Below are 23,189 nucleotides of genomic sequence, written 5' to 3' on the forward strand. Positions count from 1 at the left end.
TCTCATAGCTAGGGGAAGACAACTGTTAACGGCTTGCTACACCATGCGAGCAAACAGGTGCGCCATTGTCTGAATTCCCACCCACTCAGACCAACACAATGAAGCTCTTGTCATCTATGAAATCAAACCAAAGTTTATTTGTCGCGTTCACAGATTAGCAGATGTTAAAGCAGGTTCAGCGAAATGCTTTTGTTGCAAAAGCAAAATGACAATAAAACTATAGCTATGTTTTTTAAAGATGTGTGTCTTTATGGACCCATTTCAAGAGCTTTTAAGGAGTTATAGCGTATACAACCAGCCAGATGAAACCTGCTCATTGTCCGTCATTTTTGGTAGTAATTGTGGCAGCACAGTTCGCAACTCCCTTTGAAGAGCTGTGAAAATGGCATTTTCTGAAAGTTTTCACTTTGCAAATTTTTTGGGGAAAGCAATGCCTTTTAAGGGGATTGAATGGTTGTTATCTGAGGCGCGCAGCCCCAGCAGTGTGTTAAGTTGAATTGCTTGTTCAAATGTATATGGGAAGTGAGTGATTCCACTCAACAGTTACAGGGTAGATTACATACAGTATTTGTCAGTCAAAAGTGTAGCTAACAGCAATGACATTACACTTCAGTTGCATTAATAAATAAATCAAGAGATATGTCACTTGGGATCAAGTGTCACGATCGTAGAACGGAGTAGACCAAGGCGCAGCGTTATGAGCGAACATACTTTATTATCGTCAGTGATAATACAAACAAAACAACAAACGATACGTGACGTCCTAGGTCAAACACAACCAACACGGAACAAACCAAACGGAACAAGATCCCACAACTATTGTGGGAAAACAGCCTGTATAAATATGGCTCCCAATCAGAGACAACCAGCAACAGCTGACACTCGTTGCCTCTGATTGGGAACCACTCTGGCCAACATAGAAATAGAACACATAGAACTAAAACACAGAAACACAAACACATAGAAACTACACACCCTGGCTCAACATATAGAGTCCCCAGAGCCAGGGTGTGACAGTACCCCCCCCCAAAGGCGCGGACTGCGACCGCGCCTAAACATAAACAAACCAGGGGAGGGCTGGGTGGGCATTCCTCCTCGGAGGTGGTTCCGGTTCCGGGCTTGACCACCACCCTCCAATAATCCCCCCGTAGCGCCCCTGGTCCGGTCTGGCCCCGCTGGCTGGAGCTGTACTGGACATCGTAGGAGCGGATTGCTTCAGCTCCGGTGTGGAGCAGCTGACCGGTACCTGACCAGGCACCGGTGACCCAGGCACGGGTTGTGCCGGACTGACGACGCACCCCCCTGGCTTGGTGCGTGGAGCAGGACGGGCCGGACCGGGCTGACGACTCGCACCCCTGGCTTGGTGCGTGGAGCAGGAACGGGCCTTACCGGGCTCACGACTCGCACCCCTGGCTTGGTGCGAGTGGCAGGAACAGGCCGGGCCGGGCTGGTGACGCGCACCGTAGGCTTGGTGCGAGTGGCAGGAACAGGCCGGGCCGGGCTGGCGACAGCGCACCGTAGGCTTGGTGCGAGTGGCAGGAACAGGCCGGGCCGGCGACGCGCACCGTAGGCTTGGTGCGAGTGGCAGGAACAGGCCGGGCCGGGCTGGCGACGCGCACCATTAGCTTGGTGCGGGGAGCAGGAACAGGCCGGGCCGGGCTGGCGACGCGCACCATTAGCTTGGTGCGGGGAGCAGGAACAGGCCGGGCTGGGCTGGCGATGCGCACCGTAGGCTTGGTGCGGGGAGCAGGAACAGGCCGGGCCGGGCTGGCGATGCACACCGTAGGCTTGGTGCGAGGGGTAGGAACAGGCCGGGCCGGGCTGGCGACGCGCACCGTAGGCTTGGTGCGAGGGGCAGGAACAGGCCGGGCCGGGCTGGCAACGCGCACCATCAACTTAGTGCGGGGAGCAGGAACGGGCCGGACCGGACTGGTGACGCACACCACTTGCTTGGTGTGAGGAGCGGGACTGGGTTTCGTCATAACCCTCCGCTCCCTCAGCTGCCTACACAGTTCCTCTCGCCGTGCCTCTATTCTCACCTTCTCCCTTATCGCCTCCAGTAGCTCCACCCTCTGCACCACTAACTCCTGCTCCTCTGCACCAATAGCCCCCCTTAACCTGGTGGCCTCCTCACCTAACCTCCTAATACGCCCTGTAGCTGCCTCCTGCTGCCCCGTCGCCCATGCCGTGTGCCCCCCCCTAAAAAATGTTTGGGGTTGCCTCTCGTCCGTCCGACGACGACACTGTTGACGCCGTTGCTCCTCTCTCCGTCGCGCCTCTACCGTCTCCTTCCATGGACGGCGATCCATCCCGGCCTGGATTTCCTCCCAGGTCCAGGACCCCTGCCCGTCCATTATCTGCTCCCACGTCCAGGCTGCCTGCTCCTGGACACGCTGCTTGGTCCTGGTATGGTGGGATCTTCTGTCACGATCGTAGAACGGAGTAGACCAAGGCGCAGCGTTATGAGCGAACATACTTTATTATCGTCAGTGATAATACAAACAAAACAACAAACGATACGTGACGTCCTAGGTCAAACACAACCAACACGGAACAAACCAAACGGAACAAGATCCCACAACTATTGTGGGAAAACAGCCTGTATAAATATGGCTCCCAATCAGAGACAACCAGCAACAGCTGACACTTGTTGCCTCTGATTGGGAACCACTCTGGCCAACATAGAAATAGAACACATAGAACTAAAACACAGAAACACAAACACATAGAAACTACACACCCTGGCTCAACATATAGAGTCCCCAGAGCCAGGGTGTGACATCAAGTGGATGACCGCCACAGACAGTATACCCATGTGTTACAGTGCCTTATTTTCCTTTCTTCGCACTTGTCCCCCTGTCACACACTCTCACAGAGGACACTATATACACAAAGAAAAGTCATAGTTAATGCTGTGATTTATCTTGGACAAACACACATAGTCAGATCTTCTCATTATAACAAACCGTCATAAGTGTGACCGTATCCTCTCCTGCCTCTTTGAAGCCAGAGCTGCCATCGGGCACTATTACTGTAAATTATTCCCATCTTATTTATCTGGTTCTGTAGCAGCCATAATATAGTCCAGGCACAGGGAAACACTGGGCTCCAGAGATAACCCACATTTTATCTACCTGTTCTTGGTCTCTTAGACAGGCCAGGCTGCCTCTGTTCCCCCTCTCCTCTCCTCTTCTGCTTTGTGTCCAAGAACACATCCTCCCGAGTGGCGCAGTGGTCTAAGGTTCGAATCCAGGCTCTGTCGTAACCAGCTGCGACTGGGAGACCCATGGGGCGGCGCACAATTGGCCCAGCGCCAAAAGGCTCTACTCAACACCACCACTCCCACTCTACTCAACACCACCACTCCCGCTCTACTCAACACCACCACTCCCGCTCTACTCAACACCACCACTCCCACTCTACTCAACACCACCACTCCCGCTCTACTCAACACCACCACTCCCACTCTACTCAACACCACCACTCCCGCTCTACTCAACACCACCACTCCCGCTCTACTCAACACCACCACTCCCACTCTACTCAACACCACCACTCCCGCTCTACTCAACACCACCACTCCCGCTCTACTCAACACCACCAATCCCGCTCTACTCAACACCACCACTCCCGCTCTACTCAACACCACCACTCCCACTCTACTCAACACCACCACTCCCGCTCTACTCAACACCACCACTCCCACTCTACTCAACACCACCACTCCCACTCCCGCTCTACTCAACACCACCACTCCCACTCTACTCAACACCACCACTCCCACTCCCGCTCTACTCAACACCACCACTCCCACTCTACTCAACACCACCTCTCCCGCTCTACTCAACACCACCACTCCCGCTCTACTCAACACAACCACTCCCGCTCTACTCAACACCACCACTCCCGCTCTACTCAACACCACCACTCCCGCTCTACTCAACACCACCACTCCCACTCTACTCAACACCACCACTCCCACTCTACTCAACACCACCACTCCCGCTCTACTCAACACCACCACTCCCGCTCTACTCAACACCACCACTCCCACTCTACTCAACACCACCACTCCCACTCTACTCAACACCACCACTCCCACTCTACTCAACACCACCACTCCCACTCTACTCAACACCACCACTCCCGCTCTACTCAACACCACCACTCCCGCTCTTCTCAACACCACCACTCCCACTCTACTCAACACCACCACTCCCGCTCTACTCAACACCACCACTCCCACTCCCGCTCTACTCAACACCACCACTCCCACTCTACTCAACACCACCACTCCCACTCCCGCTCTACTCAACACCACCACTCCCACTCTACTCAACACCACCACTCCCGCTCTATTCAACACCACCACTCCCGCTCTACTCAACACCACCACTCCCGCTCTACTCAACACCACCACTCCCGCTCTACTCAACACCACCACTCCCGCACTATTCAACACCACCACTCCCACTCTACTCAACACCACCACTCCCACTCTACTCAACACCACCACTCCCGCTCTACTCAACACCACCACTCCGCTCTACTCAACACCACCACTCCCACTCTACTCAACACCACCACCACTCCCACTCTACTCAACACCACCACTCCCACTCTACTCAACACCACCACTCCCGCTCTACTCAACACCACCACTCCCGCTCTACTCAACACCACCACTCCCACTCTACTCAACACCATTACTCCCGCTCTACTCAACACCACCACTCCCACTCCCGCTCTACTCAACACCACCACTCCCACTCTACTCAACACCACCACTCCCACTCTACTCAACACCACCACTCCCGCTCTACTCAACACCACCACTCCCGCTCTACTCAACACCACCACTCCCGCTCTACTCAACACCACCACTCCCGCTCTACTCAACACCACCAATCCCGCTCTACTCAACACCACCACTCCCGCTCTACTCAACACCACCACTCCCGCTCTACTCAACACCACCACTCCCACTCTACTCAACACCACCACTCCCACTCCCGCTCTACTCAACACCACCACTCCCGCTCTACTCAACACCACCACTCCCGCTCTACTCAACACCACCACTCCCGCTCTACTCAACACCACCACTCCCGCTCTACTCAACACCACCACTCCCGCTCTACTCAACACCACCACTCCCACTCTACTCAACACCACCACTCCCACTCTACTCAACACCACCACTCCCGCTCTACTCAACACCACCACTCCCGCTCTACTCAACACCACCACTCCCACTCTACTCAACACCACCACTCCCACTCTACTCAACACCACCACTCCCACTCTACTCAACACCACCACTCCCGCTCTACTCAACACCACCACTCCCACTCTTCTCAACACCACCACTCCCACTCTACTCAACACCACCACTCCCGCTCTACTCAACACCACCACTCCCACTCTACTCAACACCACCACTCCCACTCTACTCAACACCACCACTCCCACTCCCACTCTACTCAACACCACCACTCCCACTCTACTCAACACCACCACTCCCGCTCTACTCAACACCACCACTCCCGCTCTACTCAACACCACCACTCCCGCTCTACTCAACACCACCACTCCCGCTCTACTCAACACCACCACTCCCGCTCTACTCAACACCACCACTCCCACTCTACTCAACACCACCACTCCCGCTCTACTCAACACCACCACTCCCGCTCTACTTAACACCACCACTCCCACTCTACTCAACACCACCACTCCCACTCTACTCAACAGCACCACTCCCACTCTACTCAACACCACCACTCCCACTCTACTCAACACCACCACTCCCGCTCTACTCAACACCACCACTCCCGCTCTACTCAACACCACCACTCCCACTCTACTCAACACCACCACTCCCGCTCTACTCAACACCACCACTCCCACTCCCGCTCTACTCAACACCACCACTCCCACTCTACTCAACACCACCACTCCCACTCTACTCAACACCACCACTCCCGCTCTACTCAACACCACCACTCCCGCTCTACTCAGCACCACCACTCCCACTCTACTCAACACCACCACTCCCACTCTACTGAACACCACCACTCTCACTCTACTCAACACCACCACTCCCGCTCTACTCAACACCACCACTCCCGCTCTACTCAACACCACCACTCCCGCTCTACTCAACACCACCACTCCCGCTCGACTCAACACCACCACTCCCACTCTACTCAACACCACCACTCCCACTCCCGCTCTACTCAACACCACCACTCCCGCTCTACTCAACACCACCACTCCCGCTCTACTCAACACCACCACTCCCACTCTACTCAACACCACCACTCCCACTCTACTCAACACCACCACTCCCGCTCTACTCAACACCACCACTCCCACTCTACTCAACACCACCACTCCCGCTCTACTCAACACCACCACTCCCGCTCTACTCAACACCACCACTCCCGCTCTACTCAACACCACCACTCCCGCTCTACTCAACACCACCACTCCCACTCTACTCAACACCACCACTCACGCTCTACTCAACACCACCACTCCCGCTCTACTCAACACCACCACTCCCGCTCTACTCAACACCACCACTCCCACTCTACTCAACCCCACCACTCCCGCTCTACTCAACACCACCACTCCCACTCTACTCAACACCACCACTCCCACTCTACTCAACACCACCACTCCCACTCTACTCAACACCACCACTCCCGCTCTACTCAACACCACCACTCCCGCTCTACTCAACACCACCACTCCCGCTCCACTCAATCTCATTATTACTCATATTTTTTTCTCCTTGGCTACACTCATTCAGCATGATCAACAGGTCTCTGTTTTCTTTCTTCCCTGTTTACAGTGTGCTGAAGTAGTCATGCAGAAACCTTGCGAAATACTGTATGTGTACAGGTATTTTATTTAAATACAAAAGGGATAACTATTTGTCTGGCTTAGACTGTTATGACTGTTAGCATATTTGCAAACTCTGAACATTAAAGAAATCCAAAGAAATGTTGTTGTTAATACATGTTGTTTTTTGCAGATTTGTCTGCATTCTATCCTTGTCATTGAGCTGTTGCTAACCTTGGAATAGAAAAGTATTATTGGAAAGTTTCATGCAGGTCTAGTGCACCTTGCCTTAGTTCGGTCTTAGTTTTAACGAGACTCTCCAGATTTTAAGTGTCTCTGTGTTTCGTTTCCTCGTCTCCCATGGTTTGGAGGAGGACACCTGTTAGTTTCAATCTCCGTCTGGCTCTGGAGCAAGCCGACACGTACCCAGTGTCCACTCCTTCCAGCCAGGCCTATGGAGAAACTGTCACATCCTTAATGAGAAATGAACCTGACATCCTCCAAGCGCTGTGGACGCTCTGCATCCCATCAGCCCCCAGCACTATCCTCCCCTGTTCCCCTGCCAACGCCACTGTAACCACGGCGATGGGGCCGAACTAGACGACCCGGCCGGAGGATGGATGGATCTCACAGCTGTATTATTGATGGGTCAGAAGTCTGGGCGACCAGTAGTGGGTGATGCTTCATCTTATGTAAGGAGGGCACTGTGCTAGCTGATACGGATGCATCGGGGGTCCTAATATTGTTAGACCTTCATAGAAAGGTTGGTGGCTGGTGATAGAGCTTGTGATAGAGTGTTGTACTGGTAACTGTGATAACTGAGTAGATATGACCTCCTGTCTGTGAAATAGTAATACACTCAGTTTGGGTTCTCCAATAATCTTCACATGGATGGTAGGAGTTGATTCAATGTGACTGCTGGCTCACTTAAGGAGAAATAACACATTCCTTTCAGGTGTAGTTGAGGTGTAGTAAAAAAGTGATTTCTTTTTCATTCCTGCAACCACCAAAACTATTATATACACATTTACCTATATGGGAATTCAAACACATTTGACTGTTATGTATCTATATTGTTGGGGAATGCAAGCAATGTAACAGTCAGCATTGTAACTAACACTCACTTTCAAACCTCCCTTCTCAAGACACAAGACAAAAGGCAGTATACAGTGCCACTTGGTGGCTGAGGCTATAACTGAGCTGAATCTACATCTACAATACTATATCTACTCTTAGTGATGATTGATCATCTCCGCGAGCTTCAATCAGCTGAAACGTCTGTCCCCAAACTCTCCAATCCCCCTCTGGAGACTGGTAGTTATTTAGCCTGGCATCTTTTCACAGGCACAGTATGCCTACCTTGGCTAGGTAATTAGACCATAGGGAAAATAAAGAGCTCACTGTCGCCTTCCCCGGGATAACGCAGGAGCCGAAACCTCTGTAATTGCATCATGGCGGTGCATCAAAAAGAAGGCATGACAGCCGCATTACACCCAGTCAACAAACTGTGAAGCAATTTAGATTACCTCCACTATGTGACTCGGAGTGGGGGAACCGTAGAACTTTGTGTAACCGTGGAATCGTGTTCGTCAGGCACGACGGTTCCATTACCGAGAATAACGTTGGGAGAATGTCCGTCACCAAGAATAACATTACTGAGAATAACATTGGGCAGATTAATGTAAATTACTATTACTTATAATATAAAGTGTTCAGAGGATTTTAGAGCAGACAATTGCTTTCCGCTTGTTTGTTTTCCAAGTCTTCATATCTTATTTATTTGATGACCTTATTTAGCACTCCCTCTCTGTCTCAGGCGATGCCACTCAGCATAAATTATACACATCATGTTCTAGTTCAGACGACGTCACGGCGAATGGAGACGCATGGAGGGCTTAATGCTGCTAGTCAGCAGTCGCTCTAGATACATACATATGGGTCACTGTGTCACCTGTGTCAGTTCAGACACTCATGCTCAAGGCACATGTGTTAATCAATACTACTGCAGAATGCATTCAAGTAAAGAACATGTTGTTTTACCTCTGCTCTGTTAGGCAAATAATTGTCAATATCTTGGATGTTCACAAACAGATTTTTTAAAGCACTTTTCATTTTGTATTAGAACCACTAGGGAATCGAATCAGTGACGACCCTGCCTTAAGCCATACTCAGTCCCTGGGTGTAGACAACGTGCTTGGGAAATACAGGATTCCATTACAAGCTATGATAACCGCTTTAGAGAAACTAGCTTCACTTCAAAGCTAAGTATGATATGATCACAATTTGGAGATAAGCTTCACTTATCCAATCTTTTACAGAAGCATCCCGCTGGAATTACCCAGACAGTATATGTTCATATTATCCTAATGTGGTTCAATACTGTAGGGCATTTATGGATTGGATCCAACTCAAGTACCTAGCACAAATATATATACAGTACCAGTCCAAAGTTTGGACACACCTACTCATTCCAGGGTTTTTCTTTATTTTTACTATTTGCTACATTGTAGAATAATAGTGAAGACATCAACACAATGAAATAACACATATGGAATCATGTAGTAACAAATAAAGTGTTAAACAAATCAACATTTATTTTATATTTGCGATTCTTCAAATAGCCACCCTTTGCCTTGATGACAGCTTGGCATTCTCTCAACCAGCTTCATGAGGTAGTCACCTGGAATGCATTTCAATTAACAGGTGTGCCTTCTTAAAAGTTAATTTGTGGAATTTCTTTCCTTAATGCGTTTGAGACAATCAGTTGTGTTGTGACAAGGTAGGGGGGTATACAGAAGATAGCCCTATTTGGTAAAAGACCAAGTCCACATTATGGCAAGAACTGCTCAAATAAGCAAAGAGAAATGACAGTCCATCATTATTTTAAGACATGAAGGTCAGTCAATACGGAAAATTTCAAGAACTTTGAAAGTTTCTTCAAGTGCGGTCGCAAAAACCATCAAGCGCTATGATAAGATACTTGCTTGGGCCAAGAAACACGAGCAATGGACATTAGACCGGTGGAAATGTGTCCTTTGGTCTGGATGTTTGGTTCCAACCGCCGTGGCTTTGTGAGACGCGATCTGGGTGAACGGATGAGCTCCGCATGTGTATTTCCCACCATAAAGCATGGAGGTGGAGGTGTTATGGTATGGGGGTACTTTGCTGGTGACACTGTCTGTGATTTATTTAGAACTCAAGGCACACTTAACCAGCATGGCTACCACAGCATTCTGCAGTGATACGCCATCCCATCTGGTTTGGGCTTTGTGGGACTATCATTTGTTTTTCAACAGGACAACGACCCAACACACCTCCAGGCTGTGTATGGGCTATTTTACCAAGAAGGAGAGTGATGGAGTGATGCATCAGATGACCTGGCCTCCACAATCCCCCGACCTCAACCAAATTGAGATGGTTTGGGATGAGTCAGACCTCAGAGTGAAGGAAAAGCAGCCAACAAGTGCTCAGCATATGTGGGAACTCCTTCAAGACTGTTGGAAAAGTATTCCATGTTAAGCTGGTTGAGAGAATGCCAAGAGTGTGCAAAGCTGTCATCAAGGCAAAGGGTGGCTATTTGAAGAATCTCAAATATAAAATATTATTTGATTTGTTTAACACTTTGTTTGGTTACTACATGATTCCATAAGTGTTATTTCATAGTTTTGATGTCTTCACTATTATTCTACAATGTAGAAAATTGTAAAAATAAATAAAAACCCTTGAATGAGTAGGTGTGTCCAAACTTTGGACTGGTATTGTAGCTCCATCTCTTACTGCATGAAACTTTAACCTCCTATAATTGAAGCTCCAATGCAATTCCAGGGCCTATATTCATGAAACGACCTATAGTAGGAGGGCTGATCTAGGATCAGGTCCCCACTGTCAATGTAATCGAATTCATTATGACATGTAAGGCAAAAGATCAGCACTCCTGCTCTGAGAAACCCAGTTCCCTAACCTGCATACTCCTCCGATGCTCCTGCGGTCAGCCTTGTGAAATGAAGTATGGAATCGATGTGCAGGAAATGTGTGTCTTGTATCATGAAACTGACAGAGACGAAAGGGGTCTCTGTTTTATATTTGGAGGGTGGTGAAAATGAGCAAGGACAAAAGTATGTGTTCTGTTTTCCTGGCTTTGTCATAGTGTATCAATCAAACACATATGGCAGAGATTTACTAAGTGTGAATCAAAGTCGGCACCTATAAAAAAAAATAGTGAATTGAACATTGAGGACAGAACAAAAAGTTACTGGCTAGTAGAAAGAATAAGATGTAGCGATAAAGTGTAAATAAATACTTGTTCATAACGTTAGTTTTTGGTGTTCTTTGCACCTGGTGCAAACACTTAGTAAATCGAGCTCATGGTCTGTGGCTTCTCTGCTAAAGACTGTAGTAGTATATACAAGGCTCCCCGACTGTCCATAAGAATCAATCGTAAAACCATCAGATGCTAATAATGGTGTTAACCGCTGGGATAGAGGCAAAAACAAACCAGGGCAGACCACTGCTTATAAGAATCGACCGATTGTTCCAGTTAAATCATACTGAGCAAATTAGGTTCTTATCAGGGCAGCACCGTGGTATTACAACCCAGATATCTGGCAGCTAGCACTCAGCAGCAGGCTTTCAACCATGTGTGCTGTGCGCATTTCTCTCTCTCTCTTTCACACACACGCATGCACGCACACACACACACACACACACACACACACACACACACACACACACACACACACACACACCTTGTAAGATGAGAGAAGGCTGCTGAGTGCACTGTGCTAATTCTGCCCAGGATGTTGTCTGAAGAGTAATGTTGAATTTCAAAGATTGGTAGCACATGCCAGTATCTTGCCCTCTGAACATTTTCTCATGTCTCAAAGCCCTGGTATACATGCTACAATTCAGTGGTTCACCATGTACTGACACTTCTTCTTATACCCTGGCCTCAAGGGTCTTACTCAGTTGTGCAATTCCAACTAGCAGAGCTCAGAATAACTTGTGTATTTCTCAAGAAAGAGAACGTCGGCTGTCATCAACTTCAACCTTTACATTTTAGTCATTTAGCAGACGCTCTTATCCAGAGCGATTTACAGGAGCAATTAGGGATAAGTGCATTGCTCAAGGGCACATCGACAGATTTTTCACCTAGTTGGCTTGGGGATTTGAATAGCAACCTTTCGGTTACTGGTCCAACGCTCTTAACCGCTAGGCTACCTGCCACCTTTGCATTGTGGTGACATGCCCAGTTTCTAAACATTAGACCACACAGAGGTCAAGCACAAATAGTGTGTCTGATTCTGATCACCCCTATGGGATTGCAAAACAACCTCTGGGTATTGCATAACGACAGAGAGAACATTATGACATAGCCAACTCTAACCTTGGCAGAGGAGAACGGTGGCCTTACATAGAGATGTCACAGGAACAACCAACCATGATCCGAACATTGTGTTTTTACAGGCTGTCTGGTCTACAGGTCCTCCTCTGACCTCAATGACCTCCTAGATTAGGTCCCCCTTTTCAGGACACTGTGTGACACCGAGTGACAGTGTAAAGGGCCAACTCAGTCTAGGCCTTTCGGAACTGAGGCCCGGCAGCCCGGTGCACGGCAGAGAAAAACAACATATGGGGGTTATGCTGTTTGGTCAGGGTGAGCGTCCAAGTGGACAGCTTTGGTCTCCTCAGCCTTTTTACAGCCTTTTAGAGTCAGCTGCTACCCTGAGTAAAAGCCTACTGCAGATGGAGGAATGGGGGGATGAGAGAGGAGAGGAAAAAAAGGATACGAGTTTTCGTTCTGGTGGGGTATTGGGGGATTGTGACAGTCAGAGAGGGTGTTTTGGGCTCGATTTTCATCACCCACAGCTGGCGAACAGGAATAATTCATTCATCCACGGTCGTAAAAAGCACCGCTTTTTTTAACGCGGCACCATCAAGACGTTTTCCAAATGTTACCCACAACGTTTTCTATCACATAAGGAACTGAGGTGACTTATAGTGAACTCTTTTTTCAATCGCAACAGGTAGTATACACTCCCACGTAGTGTACTATACCTTCAAATCTTCCCTACTGTTACGGTTTAAGGAGAAGTAATCAAAAACATACTTCGCATGTTGTCACTCCAAGGAGCCAGAGGACAAAATAGGTAAAAAATACATTACATCACACAGGAAGATAACTTGGTACTACTCGAATAGAATTCACAATCAAAGAGCATAACATAATGCCATGCACAACATTCCTGCCTCCCACCCACTCCTCTTTCCGTTTGTCTTCCAACTATCAAGTTCTGCTGCTCTGATGACAGCCATGACTAGATGGGACTTTGTTCTCCTGGAAATACGTTATATTTCTCTTATTGAGTGGGTGACATTGTGAGAGAAATGCACCTGGTTGACTTAGCACGTTGTTCGAAGCTGCTAACACGTTGAAGAAGCTGCGCTGCTGAGCTGTACAGTCGTTTTTTTTGCTATGCTATTTATGTATCATGCCTGACTGTCATTGGTCCAGCTCAATGTGTCCTCAAGGAAGGGGAGGAGGCGGAGATGGGTGACACGTCTCCTGTCCCTTGTTGCAGTGTTTTCTAGGAGGGTCAAAATTAGAGTCGTAAACAAGGATAATGGACCAGTGCCATAGGGCAAGCTTGGGATTATCAGGCCTCAGATAACGGTTTGTATTGTTCTCTGTCCTGTCATGCAAAAGCTGTTTTCAGCTACAGCCAGCAAGAAATTGGAAATAAATGTGTATATTTTGCATAAATGGTCCCAGTCCGCTATTGTGCATCGTTAGGGTACTGTAGGTGAAGATCATTTTTGTGAGTTCCATAGATGCTCTGATATATAGCCTCTAGTTGGTCTATATCTCACTGAAACAGAACTGTTGTACAAGCAGTTGTATGGACATTTTTGATGGTGTCAGTTCTTTGTACACCTGTATGCTACTTAACCAAGAATCTAGCCACTGGGGTGGGTAAAACAATAATACTTTTTAGGACAATAGCTACAGCACAGAAGTGAAAACCAACACATACTGACTCCACCAAAAGAGCAAAAACCTATCATTTTCACTCTCACACTTCAAGTGTTTCTTTGACTCATAATTGAGAAGTATGAATGGTAACTGAGGGTTCCATACATACAGAGTTCCACCCCTCAGTCTGTCTCCACTGGTCCCTGACAGTGTTAACTCAGGGAGAGGTGACTGCGTCGCCTGATATGTGTCTCTTGTACTTAAAAGAGAAAAGCCATTCAGTTCCCGGCTGCCGTGTCCAACATCCAAGGGGTAATTTCAAACTGAAAGCGAAGTAAGCGAGCCGTCTCCTGTTACAACAGATCAATGCTTCTCCGTCTCGGGGCCTGGTCCGTTCTTCCGATGGATGGGTTAAGGATTGTGGACGTGCGGTGGGATGGTTGGGATGAATGGGTGGACAATAACATATGAAGCAGCAGCACGTCTCTATAGGCACTTCTGTGATTTTGTATAATATTTCTTAATTTACAAGGTAGGTTGACTGAGAACACAGTTTGTTTGTGCGTGTGTGCGTGCGTGCGTGCGTTCGTGCGTGTGTTACTGATGACAATGATGATCGTGTGCATGTGTGCGTATCTGCACATACACATGAGAACATACATGTGAGTGCAAACATATGTATCCATGCACATAATGTGTCCAAATCAGTCATGTGCCAGTACATCTGTCTGTAGCCCACTCTGCCTCTGTTCACAAAAACAAAGACCCAGAAAGGGTGAATCAATGCCCAGACAGACCGTGTCCAGGCGCATCCTCAGATGATGGAGATAACAAGCCTTTCTCGCTGCAGTGAGAGGTAGCAGAGTGCCAGAGGCAGGCGAGACATTGTATCATTCACTTACTGTAGGACAAGGGCACAGGCAACTCATATTGACATTATTGATGATCATAATTCTAATGGTTGGTTACTCTGACATGCATTTAAATGTGCGTCCCAAATGGCACACTATTTCCCAGAGCCTTGGTCAAAGGTAGTGCACTAATATAGGAAATATGGTGCCATTTGGGACACAGACTATATGAACACTCAGCTCAACCCACCTCCTCCTCCTCCTCTCCTTCTCACATCACTCTTTTAGCTGAGTCACCACACGGTGAGACGGAGACACTGTCAAAGAGCACTGTGACACTTTGCAAACACACACACACACACACGCTAGGCTTGGGCGGTATAGAGCCCAACAGTGGAGGTGTCATAATACTCATAAAACCTAGCGTTTTTCCACCATTCATTTTTCCCATAGGGAATTTTAGACACACTTAAAATAAGGGCTGTGTTTCATGTAGGCTTACCCTGGTGTGATGTTTAATGTAAATCTCTCTCGGACAAGGTGACTTTTATCAATATATTTTGCTCTATTTACTCTCAGATTCAAACATTGTAATTAGCATCAAAGTAGACATCATGCATAAGAACAAATCCCTGCAAGTCATCTCTAGCTGATACCTTTGCAAAAAGGTATTGTGTCAATTTAAAACTTGAACAAGACAGTTCACAGAATTGTCAGTTGAAAGACATTTGCCCAATTATTCATTACTACATTTAGCTAACATTAGGCAGTTAATCCAGAGATTCTTACGTTTGCCTCGATTCGGCAGTCTGTCCAGATCACCATGGTATTTGTAGTTCTTTATGATAGCCACATTAGCAGCTAATTAGTACAGCCCTTATTTTAAGTGTTTCTAAAATCCCCTATGAGGAAAATGAATGGTGAAAAAAAATGATTGAAACCATTTCCCTGTTTGACTGCTAGGTTTTATGGGTATTGTGACTCATACTGTGGTACTCTATACCGTATATGGGGGTATTATTATTATAATATATATATATACATATAGATATTTTTGCCAGTCACATGGTATGTTTGTTTACAAAGAGCAAATGGAGCAAAAGGACGTTTCGTGTAGTGACGTCCACTGTTGAGCAGCATAAGAGAGGTGATCAAGTTACACTTGAAATGTACTACTAATGTTTGCCAGCTAAATATTTTATAACTAGCTATAAGTTAACCATCTTAGTGCCAAATACATTTTCTCCAGCTCAGGGCTCCAGCTATGCATGTGGTTTAACTTGCTAGCTATAGGTGGCTAGCTTGCAAGATCAAGCTTCTTGGTTACAGCACAGACAATCAATCCCCTCCTGGATCAAGTGTGAGTAGCCTTTTGAGATAGTTGTATAACTTTATGAACTGGGTTGTCTGTCCTTGCATTTAGTTTATGTTCGCTTGCGCTTGTTAGCATTTAGATAGCATCCGCTATGGGAATTCGATACTACTTTGTTAGCATAAATAAATATATATACAGTGTCTTCGGAAAGTATTCAGACCCCTTGACTTTTACCACATTTTGTTAGGTTACAGCCTTATTCTCATGGTCTGAGAGTCTTTAGGTGCCTTTTGGCAAACTCAAAGTGGGCTGTCATGTGGCTTCCGTCTAGTCACTCTACCATAAAAGCCTGATTGGTGGAGTACTGCAGAGATGGTTGTCCTTCTGGAAGGTTCTCCCATCTCCACATAGGAACTCTAGAGCTCTGTCAGTGACCATCGGGTTCTTGGTCACCTCCCTGACCAAGGCCCTTCTCCCCCGATTGCTCAGTTTGGCCGGGCGGCCAGCTCTAGGAAGAGTCTTGGTGGTTCCAAACTTCTTCCATTTAAGAATGGTGGAGGCCACTGTGTTCTTGGGGCGCTTCAATGCTGCAGACATTTTTTGGTACCCTTCCCCAGATCTGTGCCTCGACACAATCTTGTCTCAGAGCTCTACGGACAATTCCTTCGACCTCCTGGCTTGGTTTTTGCTCTGACATGCACTGTCAACTGTGGGACCTTATATAGACAGGTGTGTGCCTTTCCAAATAATTTCCAATCAATTGAATTTACCACAGGTGGACACCAATCAAGTTGTAGAAACATCTCAAGGATGATCAATGGAAACAGGAAGCACCTGGAGCATTGTGTGTAGATTGCTGAGGATTTTTTTTCCCATCCATTTTAGAATAAGGCTGTAAAGTAACAAAATTTGGAAAAAGTCAAGGGGTCTGAATACTTTCCGAAGGCACAGTATATATATATATTTTTTTAAATGCTTGGAAAGAAATAGCGCCCCTTGTGTGCACTGCGGTAATACCGTATACCCCGGTATGGTACGTTATGAAGGTCTGGAAATCTGTATACCGCCCAACCCTAACACACACACACACCAAAGGTCTGATACGTGCACATACGCATGCACACACACACAAACGATATCCCTCTCCCTCTCTCTTTTTCTAGTTCTCTCTGTTAGCAGCTTTGCATCTCAATTCTAAAACCAGCACTCTCTGTCTTTCTCTCACTATTTAACCCTCTCTCTTCTATCTCTATACTTCTCTCTCCTTCTAACTATGTCTCGGCAGCTAATGCAGATTTGTCTGACCTGTTAATCTTACTTTGAGACAGTGCTTTCACCCTCCCTTGGCCCTGCTTTCAAGAGGCAGGCAGCAGAGAGAGTGTAGGTTTAATTGAACTGCTGTGGATTACATCAATGAGATTGCTTTTAATCCTTCTCAGAGCAGCGCTGTCTCTCCGTTGTCCCTGGGTTTGTTATGTTCTACATAATTAGCTTTGTTGAGAGAGGCTGGGAAGCCATCTGGAAAGTATTGGGGCTGGAGCTACACTAATTAAACTCTCTGTGTTTGACTGTACACTACATCAAAGGGTTCTACATGAAACCTTTTTCATCGGAAGAAAAAGTTATTTGACGGTTCTTTGTTGGGTGAAAAGTGTTCTGTACTTTGAACCAAAAAGGTTTTTCTTACAGGGGCCAAGATGAAAATATGCCTGTGTTGATGGCACGTGGGAGTGGTGTGTACTTCTGTGGGGGTGGGGGTGGATTTTGCACAGGTGTGTGTACCTCTGTCTTTGTGTGTTTCTGTGAGTGTTTACTAAGTGTCCCTCCTTCCTTGTTCTTGTAGATGTTCAAGAGGAAAGTGATGGTGCTTGGGGAGAAGCTGCTACCGGCCTTCAACACACCAACGGGTATCCCACGTGGAGTCATCAACCTGGGCAGGTGAGCCTAGGCACCAGCCCCCATGACCCCATAGCTACAGTATCCTATTATAAACACATACAGTGCCTTCAGAAAGTATTCAGACCCCTAGAATTTTTCCACATTTTGTTACGTTACAGCCTTATTCTAAAATGGATTAAATTGTTTGTTTTTTCCCTTATCAATCTACACACAATACCCCATAGTGACAAAGCAAAAACAGGTAAAAAAATAAAAAATGTACAAAAAGTACATACGGAAATATCACATTTACATAAGTATTCAGACCCTTTTACTCAGTACTTTGTTGAAGCACCTTTGGCATTAATTACAGCCACAAGTCTTATTCGGTATGACGCTACAAGCTTGGCACACCTGTATTTGGGGAGTTTCTCCCATTCTTCTCTGCAGATCCTCTCAAGCTCTGTCAGGTTGGATGGGGAGCATCGCTGCACAGCTATTTCCAGGTCTCTCCAGAGATGTTCGATCAAGTTCAAGTCCGGGCTCTGGCTGGGCAACTCAAGGACATTCAGAGACTTGTCCCGAAGCCACTCCTGCGTTGTCTTGGCTGTGTTCTTAGGGTCGTTGTCCTGTTGGAAGGTGAACCTTCGCCCCAGTCTGAGGTCCTGAGCGCTCTGGAGCAGGTTTTCATCAAGTATCTCTCTGTACATTTCTCTGTTTATCTTTCCCTCAATCCTGACTAGTCTCCCAGTCCCTGCCGCTGAAAAACATCCCCACAGCATGATGCTGCAACCCCCCATGCTTCACCGTAGGGATGGTGCCAGGTTTCCTCCAGATGTGACGCTTGGCATTCAGGCCAAAGAGTTCAATCTTGGTTTCATCAGACCAGAGAATCTTGTTTCGCATGGTCTGAGAGTCCTAGGTGCCTTTTGGCAAACTCCAAGCGGGCTGTCATGTGCCTTTTACTGAGGAGTGGCTTCCATCTGGTCACTCTACCATAAATGCCTGATGGGTGGAGTGCTGCAGAGATGGTTGTCCTTCTGGAAGGTTCTCCCATCTCCACAGAGGAACTCTGGCGCTCTGTCCCTGACCAAGGCCCTTCTCCCTCGATTGCTCAGTTTGGCGGGGCGGCCAGCTCTAGGAAGAGTCTTGGTGGTTCCAAACTTCTTCCATTTAAGAATGATGGAGGTCACTGTGTTCTTGGGGACCTTCAATGCTGCAGAAATTTTTTGGTACCCTTCCCCAGATCTGTACCTTGACACAATCCTGTCTTGGAGCTCTACGGACAATTCCTTCGACCTCATGGCTTGGTTTTTGCTCTGACATGCACTGTCAACTTTGAGACCTTATATAGACAGGTGTGTGCCTTTCCAAATCATGGCCAATCAATATAATTTACCACAGGTGGACTCCAATCAAGTTGTAGAAACATCTCAAGGATACTCTGAATACTTCTGTAAATAAGGTATTTCAGTTTTTTATTTGTAATACATTTGCAAAAATGTCTAAAAACCTGTTTTTGCTTTGTCATTATGGGGTATGTGTTTAGATTGATGAGGATTTGTATTTATTTCATCCATTTTAGAATGAGGCTGTAATGTAACAAAATGTGGAAAATGGAAAGGGGTTTGAATACTTTCCGAATGCACTGTATGAGACCTTACCAATGCATTTAGCTGGATTGCATTGCAGTAAGAAGGTGGTGCATATTTTATACTTCTGTTTACATTTGAAATGTTTGAAATTTGTGGCCTCGTCTTGAACCCACAAATGAAATAACGTGTTTGACCCTGATCTGTGTGATTTTATCGGGACCCCCATATGCAAGACCCACCACCCCTGTACACTTTTAATTTTTCACTGTCTTATCTTCTAAAAAGACATCTCTCTGGCACCTCTGCCTGCCACCTGCTTCCAATTAACCCGCCCGTCTAAGCAGACAGATGCTGGCAAATTTAATTAACTGATTCTAGAGCTAATTCCAGTTAGATGGGTAACATGAACCCTGGGTACAGATGGCGAGGAACGATACACCCCCATTATAAATTATATCCACATAAGTAGAGGAACGTATATGTACAGAAACTACACATACATACACACAACGCATGCTCTACACATATGCACACAAACACACACAAACATGCAAGCACACCAAGACAGTTGTGAAGCGGGCACGACAAAACCTATTCCCCCTAAGGAGACTGAAAAGATTTGGCATGGGTCCTCAGATCCTTAAAAGGTTCTACAGCTGCACCATTGAGAGCATCCTGACTGGTTGCATCACTGCCTTGTATGGCAACTGCTCAGCCGCCGACCGCAAGGCACTACAAAGGGTAGTGCGTATGACCCAGTACATCATTGGGCCAAGCTTCCTGCCATCCAGGACCTCTATACCAGGCGGTGTCAGAGGAAGGCCTTAAAAATTGTCAAAGACTCCAGCCATCCGAGTCATAGACTGTTCTCTCTGCTACCGCAAGGCAAGCGGTACCGGAGCGCCAAGTCTAGGTCCAAAAGGCTTCTAAACAGCTTCTACCCCCAAGCCATAAGACTCCTGAACATCTAATCAAATGGCTACCCGGACTATTTGCATTCACTGTATTGTATTCGGCGCATGTGACAAATAACATTTTATTTTATTTGATACATACACACACCTACACCCAAACAGCAAGGGAATTCAGTATAGCACCGCTAATATGCTGCCTATGGGCTGACTTGTATATATAGCATGTCCCATGTGGTCTTCCATATATCTGGACCACTTATAGAATACTGCTGGTGCTCCCAAAAGGCCTCAACACATTGAAGAACCTCCAACTAAATGCTTTGTAATTAGAGAAGCGAACACATTCATACAAGGAGCACAATGAGTAATGCATAGAGAAAACATTGAACACTTGTTTGCAAGTTACTGAATGCTAAAGCTGAGAATTATTTTTGCAAGTTTCCTAAAGTGTGCAATGTACCAATTTACAGTGCCGTCAGAAAGTATTCACACCCCTTGACTTTTTCCACATTTTGTTGTGTTACAGCCTGAATTTAAAATTGATTCAATTGAAATGTTGGGTCTCTGGCCTACACACAATACCCCATAATGTCAAAGTGGAAACCTAAATAGGTTAAGGAGTAAAAATGTGCTTAACAAGTCACATAATAAGTTGCATGGACTCACTCTGTGTGCAATAATACTGTTTAACCTGATTTTTGAATGACTACCTCATCTCTGTACCACACACACACAATTATATTCAAGGTCCCTCAGTCGAGCAGTGAAGTTCAAAAACAGATTCAACCACAAAGAATGTCCAATGCCTTGCAAAGAAGGGCACCTATTGGTAGATGGTAAAAAAAGAAAAGACATTGAATATCTCTTTGAGCGTGGTGAAGTTATTACACTTTGGATGGTGTATCAATACACCCAGTCACTACAAAGATACAGGCGTCCTTCCTAACTCAGTTGTCAGAGAGGAAGGAAACCGCATGAGGCCAATGGTGACTTTAAAACAATTATAGAGTTTAATGGCTATGATATAATACTAACCTAAATGACAGAGTGAAAAGGAAGAAGCTGGACAGAATAAAAAATATTCCAAAACATGCATCCTGTTTGCAATAAGGCACTAAAGTCATTCACTCCTACTCTACGGACCCTGAGCTTACTTTAGCTTGAGCAGTTAATGATGTAGCCCCAAACTTTTAATAAGCATATTCATCAGGACTACATCTCTCGTTGCTTCAATCCCTCTATAGTTTATATATATTTTTCCCATCCTCCACTAATAAATTAAGTTCCGTTCATCACTTTATCACTTTCTATTAATGTAGGATTAGGTCATGTAATATAATGTAATGTAATGACATTCCATCTCACCTCTGATTAGGTTAGTCATACTGTAGTAGCACATCATTGAAGTCGTAATTTAGACATAGACGTACTGTTATTCTGAGATGGCTGCGAATATCATCCTCACAGTGCACTACTTTCATAGAGAAATAAGACAAAAGGATATGGGTTGCATCCGAAACCACACCCCATTCTCTATATAGTGTTCTACTCACTAAAGGTTACTACTTCGACCAGAGCCCTATGGGTGCTAGTCAAAATTAGTGTACTATATAGGAACTAGGATGCCATTTTGGACACAGCCATGGTTTATTGGTGACCCTGGTTGACTCCAGACTTGGTTGGTGCTCTAGCTTTAGACCTCTGCAGGGGTAGATGGGTTATTGATCTACAGAGGGTAGTAAAGTCTCCCACTCTGATCCACAGACAAGTGATGCGGTGCATTAGATAGCGTCTTGGTTGGTGCCCAAGAGGGACAAACAGATCCAGACCTGCTTAATCTTAATACTGTGTCCTAAATGGCACCCTATTCACTATATAGTGTACTACTTTTAACCAGGGCCCATATGGCTTTGGTCAATAGTAGTGCACAATGTTTTAAATAGGGTGCCATTTGGGACGCAACCTTAATCTCTCTACTTTCTTCAGCACCAAAATATAGGTAAACACATTTTGGAGATATTGTAGTTGTTGGTGCACTAGAACGTATTGTCACGATCGTTGTTAGATGAAGCGGACCAAGGCGCAGCGTGATATGCGTACATTTTATTTAAGTACACACACGAACAAAAACAACAAACCAAACGATACGTGAAGTCCTAGGTTAACACCAAAACAAACGTTACGGAACAAGATCCCACAATAAACATGTGCCAACAGGCTGCCTAAGTATGGCCCCCAATCAGAGACAACAAGCTACAGCTGCCTCTGATTGGGAACCACCCTGGCCAACATAGATATACACGAACTAGAACACAAACCTAGAAAACTAAACAATGAAACCTACACACCCTGGCTCAACATATAAGAGTCCCCAGAGCCAGGGCGTGACACGTATAAAGCTTTGGCTCCAAGACACTAAATTGCCTCAAAGACAAAGCAGGGAACTACTGAAAGTGACACCACACTGAGGTCAAAACGTAATGTTTTTCTTTACTGACACAGGTGTTGATTGTTTATCTGTAATTGTAGCATCATATCAAGTTGCAATGCTATTTATTTGCCCATTATTGACAATTGGTCAGAGTTTAATTAAGTCCAATACTTTTAATTTTATTTAATTTTTTTAGCAGACGCTCTTATCCATAGTGACTTACAGTTAGTGCATACATTTTATTTTATTTTTTATACTGGCCCCCCATGGGAATCGAACCCACAACCCTGGCGTTGCAAACGCCATGCTCTACCAACTGAGCTACATCCCTGCCAGCCATTCCCTCCCCTACCCTGGACGACGCTGGGCCAATTTTGCGCCGCCCC

The 23,189-nt window shown here is 46.3% G+C and overlaps 1 protein-coding gene across 1 annotated transcript in view; it reads left to right on the forward strand.

The window, feature by feature from the left end:
* LOC121557224 (mannosyl-oligosaccharide 1,2-alpha-mannosidase IC) overlaps positions 1 to 23,189 on the forward strand; it is a 144,115-nt gene that overhangs the window by 106,697 nt on the left and 14,229 nt on the right. The window contains 1 exon segment of the mRNA XM_045213769.1: positions 17,829 to 17,923. Coding sequence (XP_045069704.1) covers positions 17,829 to 17,923 — 95 coding nt within the window.

The sequence above is a fragment of the Coregonus clupeaformis genome, unplaced genomic scaffold (genome assembly GCF_020615455.1).
Source record: "Coregonus clupeaformis isolate EN_2021a unplaced genomic scaffold, ASM2061545v1 scaf0151, whole genome shotgun sequence".
Lineage (NCBI taxonomy): Eukaryota > Metazoa > Chordata > Actinopteri > Salmoniformes > Salmonidae > Coregonus > Coregonus clupeaformis.